This window comes from Vipera ursinii (assembly GCF_947247035.1).
Source record: "Vipera ursinii genome assembly, chromosome: Z".
In the NCBI taxonomy this organism is placed as follows: Eukaryota; Metazoa; Chordata; class Lepidosauria; order Squamata; family Viperidae; genus Vipera; species Vipera ursinii.
In genome coordinates this window covers 12,578,346-12,592,915 of record NC_139517.1, presented here as the reverse complement: position 1 = coordinate 12,592,915, position 14,570 = coordinate 12,578,346, and the positions used below count along the sequence as shown (strand labels likewise).

At 48.7% G+C, this 14,570-nt stretch overlaps 2 protein-coding genes across 2 annotated transcripts in view; one reads left to right on the top strand and one right to left on the bottom strand.

Moving 5' to 3' along the window:
* Nucleotides 1-1,254: 1,254 nt before the first annotated feature.
* COX6A2 (cytochrome c oxidase subunit 6A2) lies at nt 1,255-5,372 on the top strand. Its single transcript, XM_083378097.1, has 4 exons — nt 1,255-2,109; nt 3,329-3,471; nt 4,684-5,013; nt 5,305-5,372. Exons 1-3 carry the CDS (start codon nt 2,022-2,024, stop codon nt 4,777-4,779), a joined length of 327 nt encoding a protein of 108 aa, XP_083234223.1. The 5' UTR covers nt 1,255-2,021; the 3' UTR covers nt 4,780-5,013; nt 5,305-5,372.
* A 1,508-nt stretch (nt 5,373-6,880) lies between these two features.
* The window catches only part of LOC310649556 (integrin alpha-D-like), a 68,712-nt gene continuing 61,022 nt past the window's right edge, over nt 6,881-14,570 (bottom strand). The window contains exon 31 of the mRNA XM_083378072.1: nt 6,881-7,019. Within this exon, the coding sequence (XP_083234198.1) occupies nt 6,903-7,019 (117 nt within the window). The 3' untranslated portion in view covers nt 6,881-6,902. The remainder of the gene's footprint in view (nt 7,020-14,570) is intronic.

The following is a 14,570-nucleotide window of genomic DNA, read 5'->3' as shown; positions in this document are numbered from 1 at the left end:
TTAAAGTTGCCAACTTCGGAGACCCCTGCTTTGTGCTTTGGGCGAAACCACATTGTTCCTCCAGGGGTCAGCAAAATACAACAATTGCCTCTTAAGTAAGCAAGCTACACAGATTAGGCAATCCAGAGTTTTACCTTTTTGCAATCAGCTTGCATTGCTTAGAGCAGACATGTCAAACACAAGGCTCGGGGGCCGGATGCGGCCCGCAAAGTGGTTTCATGTGGCCCGCGAAGCCATCCTGGAAACAGTGAGGGAACGGCCCCCACTGCCTTGGCCCTGGCCAGAGACCTTCCTTCTGCCAGAGACCCTCAGATCTGTCCCACTCCTGCCCAGACCCCCATAAACACCTTTGATGCAAACGATGTAGAGCTGGCCATGCCCACCCAGTAGTCCATATGCACTTTAGACACGCCCACCCAGTAGGCCACGCCCACCCAGGCCACACCCACCTGGCCCCCTGAGGGCAACCGCAATGCTGATGCGGCCCTCAATGAAATTGAGTTTGACACCACTGGCTTAGAGGCAACCATTTTGGGATACATGGCGGACAGCTCTCGAATTGCCCAGACAACCTTTTGAAATGAAAGCACATGGAAGATTTCATTAAACATGTATCTATTTATTGGGGGGAGGGGCACTGTATTAAGGGAATTTTCACCTTGTAATAAGAAAAATAGGAAAAGGCCAAAAGAAGCAACTTTTCTTTAAAGAAAGAAAGAAAGAAAGAAAGAAAGAAAGAAAGAAAGAAAGAAAGAAAGAAAGAAAGAAAGAAAGAAAGAAAGAAAGGAAGGAAGGAAAGAAAGTTACTCAAATTCTGGGTGGTGCTAATTCTTCTGGAGATTTGGGCCACCAAGAAAGCAGTTTCACCTCTATTTGCTCTAAATGACACATAGAATCACAGGATTGGAAGGGACCTTAGAGGTCTTCTAGTCTGACCCCCAGCCCATGGCAGGAGTTCTTATATCATTCATACCACAGTCATTCATACCCAAAATTATCAACCCAAATGCTGCCTACAAAATCAACCAACTGGAGCAGTGTTTCTCTACTGTGCCAGCTTCAAGATGTGTTGACTTCAGCTCCTGGAATTCCCCAGCCAGCTGGATTGACAGCTTTTCAATTTTCTACCTTCACAGGTAGTTCTTGACTTATGACCACAACTGAGCTCAAAATTTCTACTGCTAAGTGAGACATTTGTTAAGTGAACCTTGCACCATTTTACGACCTTTCCTGCCTCAGTTGTTGAGCGAATCACTGCAGATGTTAAGTTAGTAACACAGTTGTTAAGTGAAACCTGGCTTCCCTATGGACTTTGCTTGTCAAGAAGATCACAAAAGGCAATCACATGATCCTGGGACACTTATAACCGTCATGAATGTGAGTCGGTTGCCAAGCATCTGAATTTGGATCACACCCTCATGGGGATGCTGCAAAGGTTGTAACTCTGAAAAATGGTCCTAAATCACTTTGTTCGGTGCCGTTGCAACTTTGAATGGTCACTGAATGAACCATTGTAAGTTGAGGACTACCTCTGTGAAACTCCCAATGAGCACGTATCTGCTTGCAGCAGGCCGCAAACATCGCTCACAATCTACTAGAATATTTTAAGTGCTTACTCTAATAATACCTCCCCTGTTGCTCTCTTTGGAAATCGGACATTCTGCATTTGCTTTCTGCCTCGTTTATAAATAGATCCTGAAATCCACTGTAGGGAAGGGAGGATTGTTAGTTCCCGGGTGTCATGCCAATCTAAGTTGGCTCTTTGGTCAGGGGTTGGGTGTCAGCCTTGCGATAGCGGCTCCAAGCTGGATCGTGTTTCTGTCTCAACTCCATTGGCCAAGGAGGATCAGATGAGCACAACCATCAGGTCCAAGGAGGAGGGAAAAGTGTGAGTGAAAGGGCAGTTGGACGGGAAGGCCTTGACCCAGCAAAGACAGTGACCAGCCCCAGGGAAGAACTCAAGGTCTCCATTAAAGACAACTTCTGCTAGACCAAAGTCTTTGGCGCCCTGGGCTTCAGGAATGAATCCCAGGTGGAGAATTACTCAACTGCTGGCCCAGACAAGGAATTTTGCTACCGAAGCAGCTGGCCACGAAGAAGGATCTAGTGGTAAGTGAACTCAATAATTGCTACTAGTAGACTACTACTGTTACTACTACCAAAATTGACAATAACTCCAGCAATACGTGGGGACAGCAGAATCAAGGAAGAAGAATGGGGGGGGGGAGATATAATTGGAAAACCTGATATGTAGAGATTCCTTGATAGTTGGCTGGAGGTTGAATTTCCCACCCCAGCAGTCAAAACGAGATTCCTTTGTTTGTTACTTGTACTGTGTTATTCCTTGATGTACAAAAGCTAATAACAGTAATAGAAAAATTGTGTGCCTCTTGGGGAAAACATCCCTGTTTCATTCGTGCTTTTCATTTAAGGAGAAACAATATACACTTTTAATACTGATGCTGAAAAAGCCTTTATTTTCCCGTAGAATCTGTCCACTATGTCCATAACAGATTGCTTCCCAAGCTTGGTTCCTCTCTCTTCTGCCAGCATTTTACTTAAGCAGAAATTTCACTTAAATTTATTTTAAGATTTAAAGAAGAAAATAAATGACTAAATAAAAGAAAAAAGAAAGAAAGTTTAAACAAGATTGCTATTAACCAACATGCTGTAATCCTGCAAGGTAAAATGGTTAATGGTTGATAGGTGTCAATGAGAGTTTTTCCAGTGAAATACATTTTAATTATTTAATCATTCAGTGTTTTTAAGATTAGCTGGAATGCAACATCGATTGCTTGGCCTAGCATTTGTCTCCTAAGAAAGCATTTTGGATTTTGATGTCCCACAAAGAAAGGACAAGACAAGTGACCTTGAGAATATCTTTTGCCTGTTTCCTCAGTACCAAAAATGTTAGTGACTTGAAGTTACACTAGGACAGGGGTAGGCAACCTCAACTCTTTTATGACTCATGGACTTCAACTCCCAGAATTCCTGAGTCAGCATAGCTGACTCAGGAATTCTGGAAGTTGAAGTCCATGAGTCATAAAAGAGCCGAGGTTGCCTACCCCTGCAATAAGAGGCTTGTTAGCCAGAGAAAGCCTAGTCCCAGTGGTGGGATTCAGCCAGTTGACACCACCTCGGCAGAACCGGTAGCTAATTTTTTGTTGCCCAGGCCCAGATTGGACTTCCAGAAGCAGCATCCACACAGAGAACAGGTGGTTTGAAATTGAATCCCACCACTGCCTGGTCCTAATTTTTAAGGTGCAATTTAGCATCCTCTGCCTCGCTTGCACCCTTGATTATTCCGTCTTTCCCTTCTGCGTATCAGCTCGATTATGGAAGATTTTGAGCTTTGTGGTGGCGCTTCCATCAGTGGGCATCTGCTGGCTGAACGTGCAGCTGAGAAAGAGAGAACACTCCCATGAACGTCCTGAGTTCATCCCATATCCCCACCTGAGGATTCGGACAAAGGTAAAAATGTAGCAGGAGAGGGAATCGAAGCAGTTAGGCCAGGGGTGGGGAACCTTGGCTCTTTTATGACTCGTGGTCTTCAACTCCCAGAATTCCTGAGCCAGCATGGCTCAGCTTGGAAAATTCTCCCTTTCCCCTCAGCATGGCTGGCTCAGGAATTCTGGGAGTTGAAGTCCACGAGTCATAAAAGAGCCAGGGTTGCTCCACCCCTGAGTTAGGCCCTTCATCTGGATTTGTGAAAGATTTCTTGCTTCTGAAGCTAATAATATAATCAAGAGCAGATCTTTTCCTTAATGATCCAGTCCCCCAAAATTAGGTTGGCGACAACCTTTTGGATCTAAAGCTTCTTCTTCTGAAGCTCTACTCACAAGAGTCCCCATTTTTTTATGGTATTAAGTGGATGCTTTTTTATTTTTCTCGGTGAGCTGAATTTTTATGCACAGGTAGTTCTTGACTTGCAATCACAATTATGCCCAGAATTCCCACTGCCAAACAAAGCAGTTTTGCCCCGTTTTACAATATTTTTTGCCACCGTTGTTAAGCAAATCACTGCGGTTCTTAAATGAATCGTGTGGTCCTTAAGCGAATCTGGTTTCCCCCACTGATTTTGCTCATTGGGAGATGACTGGGAAGATTGGAAATGGTGGTCACATGACCCCAGGACAGTAAAACAGTCATAAATACATGCCAGTTGCCAAGCGCCTGAATTTTGATCGTGTGATCATGGGGTTGCTCCAACGGTCGTGTGAAAACTGATCGTAAGTCACTTTTTTCAGTGCTATGTAACTTTGAATAGACATTGAATGAATGGCTATAATTCGAGGACTGCCTGTGCTTAATTGCTGGCTACCTAATGGTGGGTTTGCGGTTAAGGTTCTGATATTTAAGCAATTGTTGATAAGAGGAAATAACTACCTATATACTAAGACTCAGAGGCAAGTACAAGTTGGTGGATTTCTGGTACAATGTTCATGAAGGTTTATTTTTTAAAAAAAATCAAGATGGCGGCCATGGCCTGCCATTGAAGCCCCACCCCTTCTAGAATATTCTAGAATATCACATGCATGGCATACATTGAAAGAGGTGGGACCCCCCATCATGTCATCATGGCTATTACCTTAACTTTTCTGACCTCCCCACCATAGCCATCCTGATGTATCACCCCCCGAGAGCTTTCTTTCTGCATTCCCTTTTTTCTCTTATTTATTTTAGGCCTATCCATGGGGCGATGGAAACCATAGCCTCTTTCACAATCCCCACACCAACGCACTACCCACCGGCTATGAAGACGTGGACAGCCACCACTGAGCCACCCTCTTAACATTTTCTCTTCTTCTTCTTCTAAGCAGCTTCCTCTCCTAAGCGAGGACAAAGAATTATGGGGGTTTAACGCGTCTTTGAGACAGATGTCTATCTATGGAGTCAATAAAATGCGTTTCAATGAACATAGCGCATCGTGTTATTATGGATAGTGCTACGAAAACGGTCGGATTTTGAGTACAAAAGGGCACTTATCCAGATTCTGCTGAGGAAGCAGCCTTGGTGGAGTAGTGGGCTAATGCCTCCTTAAGTAACACCAGCTGCCTGCAATTAGTGCAGGTTCGAGTCCCACCAGGCTCAAGGTTGACCCAGCCTTCCATCCTTCCGAGGTAGGTAAAATGAGGACCCAGATTGTTGGGGGCAATTAAGCTGACTTTGTAATAATGCCACTTGGGGTTTGTGTGAAAGCCCTAATAAGCAGGCATATACATAGAATGAAGGCTACTGCTAAGCTTGTAAGCCGCCCTGAGTCTTCGGAGAAGGGCGGGATATAAATGGAATTTTAAAAAAAAGATCCCTTTCAAACAGAAACTTGATTGCTACTGAAAATACTAAGGCTTCGGGCCACTTTTATTTTCATTGTTTCTATGTGCCGATTCTTTGCAAACCATTGCAAAGTCCATTTTTATTTATTTCTTTTGAGCACAAAGGCAGAGAAGATAAGGTGACAGTCTTCTGTCCTTCAGATGACTTAACAGGAGAGATGCAAAGTGAAGTGTTACACCTTGTCCTGTCCCAGATTGAAAAAAGCAGTGGTGTCACACATGCCTTATGAACTCGTGCAGTTTCTCCTTCCTTTAATGTAATGTTTGATTTTGCTCCTCACCAGAGTCAAGGGATCAGAACCTAATCCACAATTGTTTGTTTGTTTGTGAAATTTATATACCACCCATCCAACTGTTGAGTGACAAAATGCATATTTTCCCACAAAACACGTGCTTACAAAGGAATGTGACCAGTAATACAGTATTTCATTCATACATTTGTAGGTTCTCCATCCACTGAGAACTTGACGCTGGCTGATGCTACTTAACATGGCCGTACATGTTAAATATCAGAATAGGTGTGTTTTACTAGCATGCTTTATCCTTCCATTAAACCTCTTTTTACATACTGCAACTTGAGTCATGGCAACTGCACTTCTTTTCTGGCTGGTCTGAAATCTGTCACTGCTTGTCCAAGTAGTTTCTTCACTCCTGACCCCATAGATGTCCTCCAGAGAGGTTTCATTTCTTTAATCTGGATAGGCTCCTTGGGTTAGTAGGCAGAGAGTTGTTGGGAAGTAAATGTTCCAGCTCCTCAGTCCTTTAACTTAGAACATATAACCAACTTGTGTAGACTGAAGAACAACAGCAAACATTTTGAACCAGCAAGAAAAACCAATCCAATTGCCCTCGCTCAACTTCCAAACAACTCCACCTGGAATTACTGAGGATTTTCATTGACATACTCCTCTCGTACAGGTATCCTCGACCTATGACCACAACTGAGCCCAAAATTTCTGTTGCTAATTGAGACAGTTAAGGGAATTTTGCCCCATTTTACGACCTTTCTGACCGCAGTCGTTAAGTGAATCACTGCAGTTGTCAATAACACAGTTGTTAAGTGGGTCCGCCTTCCCCATTGACTTTGCTTGTCAGAAGGTCGGGAAAAAGTGACCACATGACCCTGGGGCACTGCAATCGTCATAAATACGAGTCGGTTGCCAAGCGTCTGAATTTTGATCGCGTGACTATGGGAGGAAGCTGCAATGGTCGTAAGTGTGGTAAATGGTCATAAGTCACTTTTTTCCAATGTCGTTGTAACTTCAAACAGTCATTAAATGTACTGTTGTAAGCCAAGGACTACTTGAACAGGGGAGTTGGCTATCCTTTGGTACTTCCAAAGACACTTTTTCAAAAGACAACTGGACTTTCCTTGTCTTTCCTTGAAGAGGTTTTGCTTCGCATCCAAGAACCTTCTTCCTGATTTCCGATTCACTCAGAACTGAGGAAGCTTCTTGGATGAGAAGTGAAACGTCTTCAAGCAAAACCCAAGGAAGTCCAGTTGCCTTTTGAAAAAGCAACTTTGGGACAACCATGACCTGGTTGACAGAGAATCTCTAGAGACATTCATCCTTTGGTAGCATCAGAAGGTGTGATGGTCTCCGTTGGGCTACCAGCCCCCTCATTATTTCCTGCATTTGTCTCATTTATCATCTCTTTGTACTGCCGTTTGAAGAATCCAAGCTGGAAGGAAAAAGAAAGAAAATCCAGTTCAGCATTGAGTGATAATGGCTACAAATTAGATAGATGCCCAATCTGACAAGCTATGCGATCTACAGGAATCCACAAATCAGTTGGTTTATTCCCAGAGATGCTTTTCCAAAAGGCAATTGGACTCACTTGGTTTTTTTCCCCCTTGAAAACATTTCACTTCTCATCCAAGAAGCTTCTTCGGTTCTGACTGAAAGGCGGGGAATGGAAGGATTTATTTCTTTTATACAAATCTTTCCATTCTGCACCATTCAATCAGAACTAAAGAAGCTTCTTGGATGAGAAGTGAAACTTTTTCAAGGAGAAAAAAAAACAACCCAGGGAATTCCACTTGCCTTTTGGAAAAGCATCTTTCGGTCAACTATGACTTAAAATGATTGAGAATATCTATAGACCAGGGGTGTCAAACTCAATTTCATTGAGGGCCACATCAGTATTGTAGTTGCCCTTGGGGGGGTGTGTGGCCAGGGTGGGCATGGCCTACTGGGTGGGTGTGGCTGGAGTGGGTGTGGCCAACTGGGTGGGCATGGCCAGCTCTACATCGTTCGCATCAAGGGTGCTTGTGGGGGTCTGGGCAGGAGTGGGACAGATCTGAGGGTCTCTGGCAGAAGATGGGACTGGGGCAAGTGCCAAGGCATGGTCCACTGGAGGAGCCTCACTGTTCCTCTCAGGCCATGGTGGTGGTGGTGGGGGCTGGATGGTGGCACAGAGATCAAATACCCAGCCCAGCCCTCAAGCACCCGAAGCACTAAGTGAATCATATCGGGAAACCAGGAGTTTCCAAGCCGCAAAGAAAAAGCCGGCCCGGCCGACATTTGACAGTTGACAGCTGTCAAATGGCCGCCCGAAGCAACGGCGCACGCGCACCGCCCAGCCGGCCGCCATTCCTGTTGACAGCTGTCAAAGGGGCTGCCAGAGGCCAACGCGCACGCGCCAGATTTGACAGTTCCCAGAACTGTCAAATCCGCAGTCTTCAACCCGGTCCTCCGAACTGAGCTAAGCGCTCAGCTGAGAGGAATTCCCCGACAGCCGCCGAGCTGTCGAAGTACTGTTTGTTGATTGGCCGTCCTCCGAACGGCGGGGAAATACCGCTACCTGATTGGCTGTTTGTTTTGACAGTTCGCTATATAAGCCCGGATTGTTTTGACAGTCAGCTGCCGGGAGCTGAACCGAATAAACCTTTCGAATCTTGCCTATGGTCTCGCGTCTGTCTTTTTAAAGACAATTCACCTGGCGACGAAGGTGGGATCCCGGTACTATAGAGCTGCCAACTGAGCCGAGTCACACCGCAAAGGAGTTCCGATCCCTCCCGCTGACGAGTCACTGCTGAAGCCACTTGGAGGGCAAAGGAACCCTTTTCAGCAGCTTGGACAGTACTGTGGACCCAGGCCATGGCAAACTTAGGTCACGTCAGAGAATTCGACGTCCGCCATCCTGAAGGATGGGAGTCGCACTGGGGACAAATTGAAGGCTACCTCGTTATCAATAAGATAACAGAGGACCGCCACAAAGCTGCCGCCCTCCTCTGTCTCAGCGGGCCCGCCGTCTATGACATCGCCGTAGGGCTTTGCAGCCCTGACCCCATCGCGACCGTCCCGTACGCCGTGCTGACTGACCGCCTCAGCAAGCATTTCATGCCCCGTCGGTCCGAGCTATTCTGGCGCCTCCATTTCGCCCGCCGCCACCAGCAACCGGGCGAAACTACCACAGCTTTCATCGCGGCGGTACATCACGCCGCCCACAGGTGCCAATTTCCCGACCTGGAAGACCGTATCAGAGACCAGGTTATCGCCGGCCTCTCTAACGAGCGGCTCCAGCGGAAGCTGGTAGCCAGGCCCACGATGGACCTCGCTCAACTCACGTTAGAGATCATGGCCTACGAAGATAGCCACCGTGAGGTCTCTCCGGTGTACAGAGGCAGCCCGGCCGGTTCAGTCCACCACGCCAGGGAGCCGGACGACAAGCAACCAGAGACCTACACCGGCGTCGACGACATCATGACCCGTTTCAGCAAGATGAGCGCCGACCACGGAAAGAACCGCAGGCCGTCCAGACCAGCCGGTCCGGGTTCAAGGCCCACCGCCACAGGGCTAAAACCAAAGTGTGCCAGCTGCGGCGGGGCTCACGCCAGAGCCACATGCCACGGATGCGGGAAGACCGGGCACATTCGCTCAGCATGCCGCAGTTTGAACCGGGAAACCCTCCACGAGCTTGAGGAAATTCCGGCAGGTAGGACCCAGGTCCCTTCCCCAGCCAAAGGAATTCCCCGGCCCTCAGTCTTGTCCATACGAGCCAAAGCAAAAAGGTCGCCCATCCATCAGTTACAACCCAAAATTAAAATTTGGGTTAAAATTCAAGGGGTGCCCTGCGAAATGGAGGTCGACTCCGGCTCCTCAGTTTCAATAATGTCTTGGGACACTCTCAGAAAAATTGGGTTAAAAAATAGACGCCGTATTCCCCTGCAGCCCTCCAAAATACTCCTCGCAGATTTCCAGGGAGCTGCTATTCAATTAAAGGGACAGGCACGAGTAAAAGTAGAATATAAAAAGTTCCTGGGACATTTAACGATCCAGATCACTGAGGCACCCAGGTCCACCCTCCTTGGGTTAGACTGGTTTGAGGCTCTGGGCATCCACCTAGAGGGCACCAACCGTATACAATCCCAAACATTAGAACAGGTTTGCCAGGCGTTCGCAGACGTTTTCGACGGAACGCTTGGCAAATACACAGGCACCCCTATAGACCTCAAATTAAAACCTGAGGTAGGTCCCATCCGCATCAAGGCAAGAAGGGTCCCCTTTGCGCTGAAACAAAAAATCGAGGCAGAATTAGACCGTTTAGTCAGCCTTGGGGTCCTGGAACCAACAGACGGGGGAACCTGGGAAACTCCCATAGTCACACCAGTCAAACCAAATGGTGACGTGAGAATATGCGCAGACTATAAGGCGACTCTAAACCGCGCCTTAAATCCCCATGCATACCCAGTGCCAGCTGTCAGGGACGTGCTGTCAGAAATTGGGTCCGGTTCAATATTCGCCAAACTCGACCTAGCGCATGCCTTCCTCCAACTACCTGTCACCCGAGAGACAGCTGAGGCACAAACCATTGTCACACACCGAGGCGCTTTCAGGGTGAACCGCCTCCAATTCGGCATCTCAGTGGCTCCTGGCATCTTCCAGGAAGTCATGGAGAAAACATTAAAAGGAATCCCAGGTGTATGCCCCTATTTCGATGACATACTCATCGCAGGGGAATCAGAAAACAACTTAGCAGACAGGCTACAAGAAGTATTATTAAGATTTAGGGAAGCGGGGCTAAAACTTAAACGGGAAAAATGTTCTATAGGCGTCCCATCTGCAGATTTCTTAGGCTACAAAATTGACTCGCAGGGAATTCACCCCACGAACTCAAAAGTCCTTGCTATCAAAGCTGCCCCTACCCCAAAGAATAAAACCGAGCTCCAAGCTTTCCTTGGACTTTTAAATTTTTACCATGCTTTCCTGCCAGGGAAAGCAACAATCGCAGAACCCCTCCACAGGCTGCTTGACAAAGGGGCAGCCTGGCAGTGGACAACAGCCCACGAAAACAGTTTTAGAACACTCAAACAAATGCTTTCCAGCAACGCCACTATCTCCCACTACAAAGAAGACAAACCCCTCTGCCTAGCCTGCGATGCATCCCCATACGGGATTGGAGCAGTTTTAAGCCATTTAGACAGCAACGGCACCCAAGCCCCGGTGGCATATTATTCAAGAACTCTTTCCAAAATGGAAAGAAATTATGCCCAGATTGATAAAGAAGCCCTGGCAATCGTAGCAGGAATAAAAAAATTTCACGATTACCTTTACGGCCGCCCCTTTGTGATTTACACAGATCACAAACCACTGCTAGGACTATTCACTTGGGACCGTCAGACACCCCAAATCTTATCTCCCAGGATGTTGCGCTGGACAACATTCCTCACAGCATATTCCTACCAATTAATATACAAGCCTGGACACCAAATGTGTCACGCTGACGGCCTCAGCAGATTGCCCCTACCCCACACAGAACCAGACCCAGCCCCAGCGGGCAACATCTTAGCTATTCAAGAGCTCCCAGAATGCCCACTGACAGCAAAAGATATCGCTACCGCAACTTCATCAGACAAAACACTTAGCAGAGTGTTAGCATGGGTACACACAGGCTGGCAAACCTCTTGCCCAGGCACAGAGTTTCAGCCATATTTCTCCAGGCAAACCGAACTAACGTCACACTTAGGATGTTTACTCTGGGGGTGCAGGGTAATCGTGCCTTCCAAACACAGACCAAAAGTACTAGACACATTACATGAAGGCCACCCTGGCATCGTAAAAACAAAAGCACTGGCCCGCAGCTACGTCTGGTGGCCAGGAATAGACCAAGACATAGAAAAATACATTGCTGGCTGCTACCTATGCCAAGAATCCCGCCCACTCCAGCCCAGAGCTCCAATTCACAAATGGGAACTCACAAAAAACCCCTGGTCCCGCATCCACATTGATTATGCCGGGCCCTTCCAGGGACAGGTCTTCCTCATAGTTGTAGATAGTTATTCCAAATGGCTGGAGGTTCTCCCGGTTCACAGCACAACGTCTGCCGCAACCATTCAAGCCCTCAGGGGAATCTTCGCAACACACGGTCTCCCCGACGTTATTATTTCAGACAATGGCCCTCAATTTACTTCTCATGACTTTCAGATCTTCACGAGGAGAAATTGTATTAGGCATTCAACATCGGCTCCCTTCCACCCATCGTCCAACGGCCTTGCGGAGGTTATGGTGAGGACCACCAAAGACGCCCTTAAAAGAATCATCACAGGAAACTGGCACCGTCGTTTGTCACAATTTCTCTTAGCCCACCATTCTACGCCCTGCACATCCACCGGCAAAAGCCCAGCCGAACTACGATGGGGCCGCCGCCTGATGACACGACTCGACAGACTCCACCCCGACAGACAGGCGGCCGAATTAACACCCAACACCCAGCCAAAAACATTCTCCAAAGGACAGAATGTTTGGTCCCGAGATTATGGGGGAAGGGATAAGTGGGTTCAGGGGGTTATCCTGGACCAAACAGGACCATTATCATACACAGTGGACACTGGGACTGGACTCATACAACGCAGACACTCGGACCAGCTCCGACCCAGGTCACTGCCCAACCCCCCTCTGCAACCGACTCCGGGCGAGCCTACACCAGCCGACACCCCCGGACCTGACGAACTCCTTCCCCAGGACCCACAACCACCTGCTGAGCCCCACCAAGAAACAACTCCTCCAGCCACGCAACCCGAAGGGAGCAACCCCTGCCCCCGACGGTCCAGCCGAGCCAGAAGACCCCCCGCATACCTCGCGGACTTTGAATGGAAGGGAAACCCGCCATCTGTTAAAGAACCTGTTAACCATACTGTTTTAAAATGTTCAACTGTTGTTATGCATAACATACCTTTTCAGGGGGGGGAAAGGGGGTGAATCATATCGGGAAACCAGGAGTTTCCAAGCCGCAAAGAAAAAGCCGGCCCGGCCGACATTTGACAGTTGACAGCTGTCAAATGGCCGCCCGAAGCAACGGCGCACGCGCACCGCCCAGCCGGCCGCCATTCCTGTTGACAGCTGTCAAAGGGGCTGCCAGAGGCCAACGCGCACGCGCCAGATTTGACAGTTCCCGGAACTGTCAAATCCGCAGTCTTCAACCCGGTCCTCCGAACTGAGCTAAGCGCTCAGCTGAGAGGAATTCCCTGACAGCCGCCGAGCTGTCGAAGTACTGTTTGTTGATTGGCCGTCCTCCGAACGGCGGGGAAATACCGCTACCTGATTGGCTGTTTGTTTTGACAGTTCGCTATATAAGCCCGGATTGTTTTGACAGTCAGCTGCCGGGAGCTGAACCGAATAAACCTTTCGAATCTTGCCTATGGTCTCGCGTCTGTCTTTTTAAAGACAATTCACTAAGCCCAGTCCCACTTTCCCAAGGTGGGTGCCCAGCTGCATTTACCTCCTCCTCAAGGCTGCTGCTGCTGTGTTTGCTCTCCTTAGCCAGGTTGCTCATGATGGGTACGAGGGCAAAGTCAAGAGGGAGGCCCACTCCCTCTCCATATGAGGAGACCTGGCTTTGTATCCAAAGCTTCCTTAGCAATAGGGTGGGAGACCCCCCCCAAGAAAGGCCAGGAGGAGGGGGCAAGGGGATGGTGAAAGGGCAGCAGGGAAGGTCTAAGGCAGGACTTCCATCAGACCCTCCCTCTCTCTCCCTCCCTCCCTCCCTCCCTCCCTCCCTCCCTCCTTCCTTCCTTCCTTCCTTCCTTCCTTCCTTCCTTCCTTCCTTCCTTCCTTCCTTCCTTCCTTCCTTCCTTCCTTCCTTGAGTGGTGGGAAAATATTTGAGATGAGGGAGGGAGAAAAACAGGCAAGAAACACAGCTGGGGAAGTGTCTTCCTTCGTGAGGAATGAAGAAATGCACCATTGCCTGGAAGTGGCCAGCACATGGCCCTCGCCTACTTCACATATTCGGCTTGGTGGGCTTTTGGGGAGGGGATGCCATGAACAGCATGAAAGTCGATGTTACCTGCGCAATGCTGCCCAGCCCCCAGCCTGCCCGATTTTGGCAGGCAGCGGGGCGCTCTCCACATAGTGCCAAGAGGCTGAGCCAGGTGGCATGAATCTGAAGAGGAGTGCAACACTGCCCAGGCCCTAGCCTGCCTGAAGTAGGCAGGGCCATGTGCTGGCCACTTCCAGGCAATGGTGCATTTCTTCATTCCTCACAAAGGGTGATACCTCCCCACCATGCGCCCAGGGGGCAGTGCCAATGTGGCAGGGGCTGGTCCCTCGCTGTTTCCAGACGGCCTCATGGAGCTAAGACTGAATGTATTTCAGCATAGATGGCCACCACGAAATTGTACATTGGCCCCTGACCGGTCTGGGCCAGGGCCAAGGCGGTGGGGGCCGTTCCCTCACTGTTTCCAGGATGGGTTCGCGGGCCACATGAAACCACTTTGCTGGCCGGATCCGGCCCACGGGCCTTGTGTTTGACATGTCTGCTCTAGACAATTGGTTTATTGAAACACTGAAGGGTGGACAGAAATGGACATCCTTCACTTAATTACCTCTGCCCCTTGGCTTTAGCAGAACCACTTTTGTTTGGGAAAAGCAATAACTTGACATGTTGTCCCATAATATAAAGGTACGTGGGAAGCGGGAGAAAAGGTGAGATGCTGCCGATGGAACGGTCAGAAAAGAGAGGATATAACCAGCAGTTGTGTTGTGATTCAGGGTCAGCCTGTGGGTTTGGCAGTTGGGTCGGACGACTCAGAGGAGGAGGAGGAGGGGGGTGTTGAAGAGCTTGATGAGAGCCCCCAGCCAGGCCCCTCTCATCTGGTCACGACGCAGACCCAGCTGTGTGAGCCTGACAGCATGGATGAAGATGACCCACAGCTGGCCCTGTTCAAGGACGCCCGACGCAGGAGGCAGTCAATCAGGAGTAAACAGAGGAAGGCGATGGGGCTCCTCGGAAGG

Excerpts from the sequence above, each read along its gene's own strand:
- COX6A2 (XM_083378097.1), top strand. The coding sequence starts at position 2,022 with ATGAATCCCAGGTGGAGAATTACTCAACTGCTGGCCCAGACAAGGAAT. Across the intron at positions 2,110-3,328 it reads CCACGAAGAAGGATCTAGTG|CTCGATTATGGAAGATTTTG; the intron begins GTAAGTGAACTC and ends TCTGCGTATCAG. Across the intron at positions 3,472-4,683 it reads ACCTGAGGATTCGGACAAAG|GCCTATCCATGGGGCGATGG; the intron begins GTAAAAATGTAG and ends TATTTATTTTAG.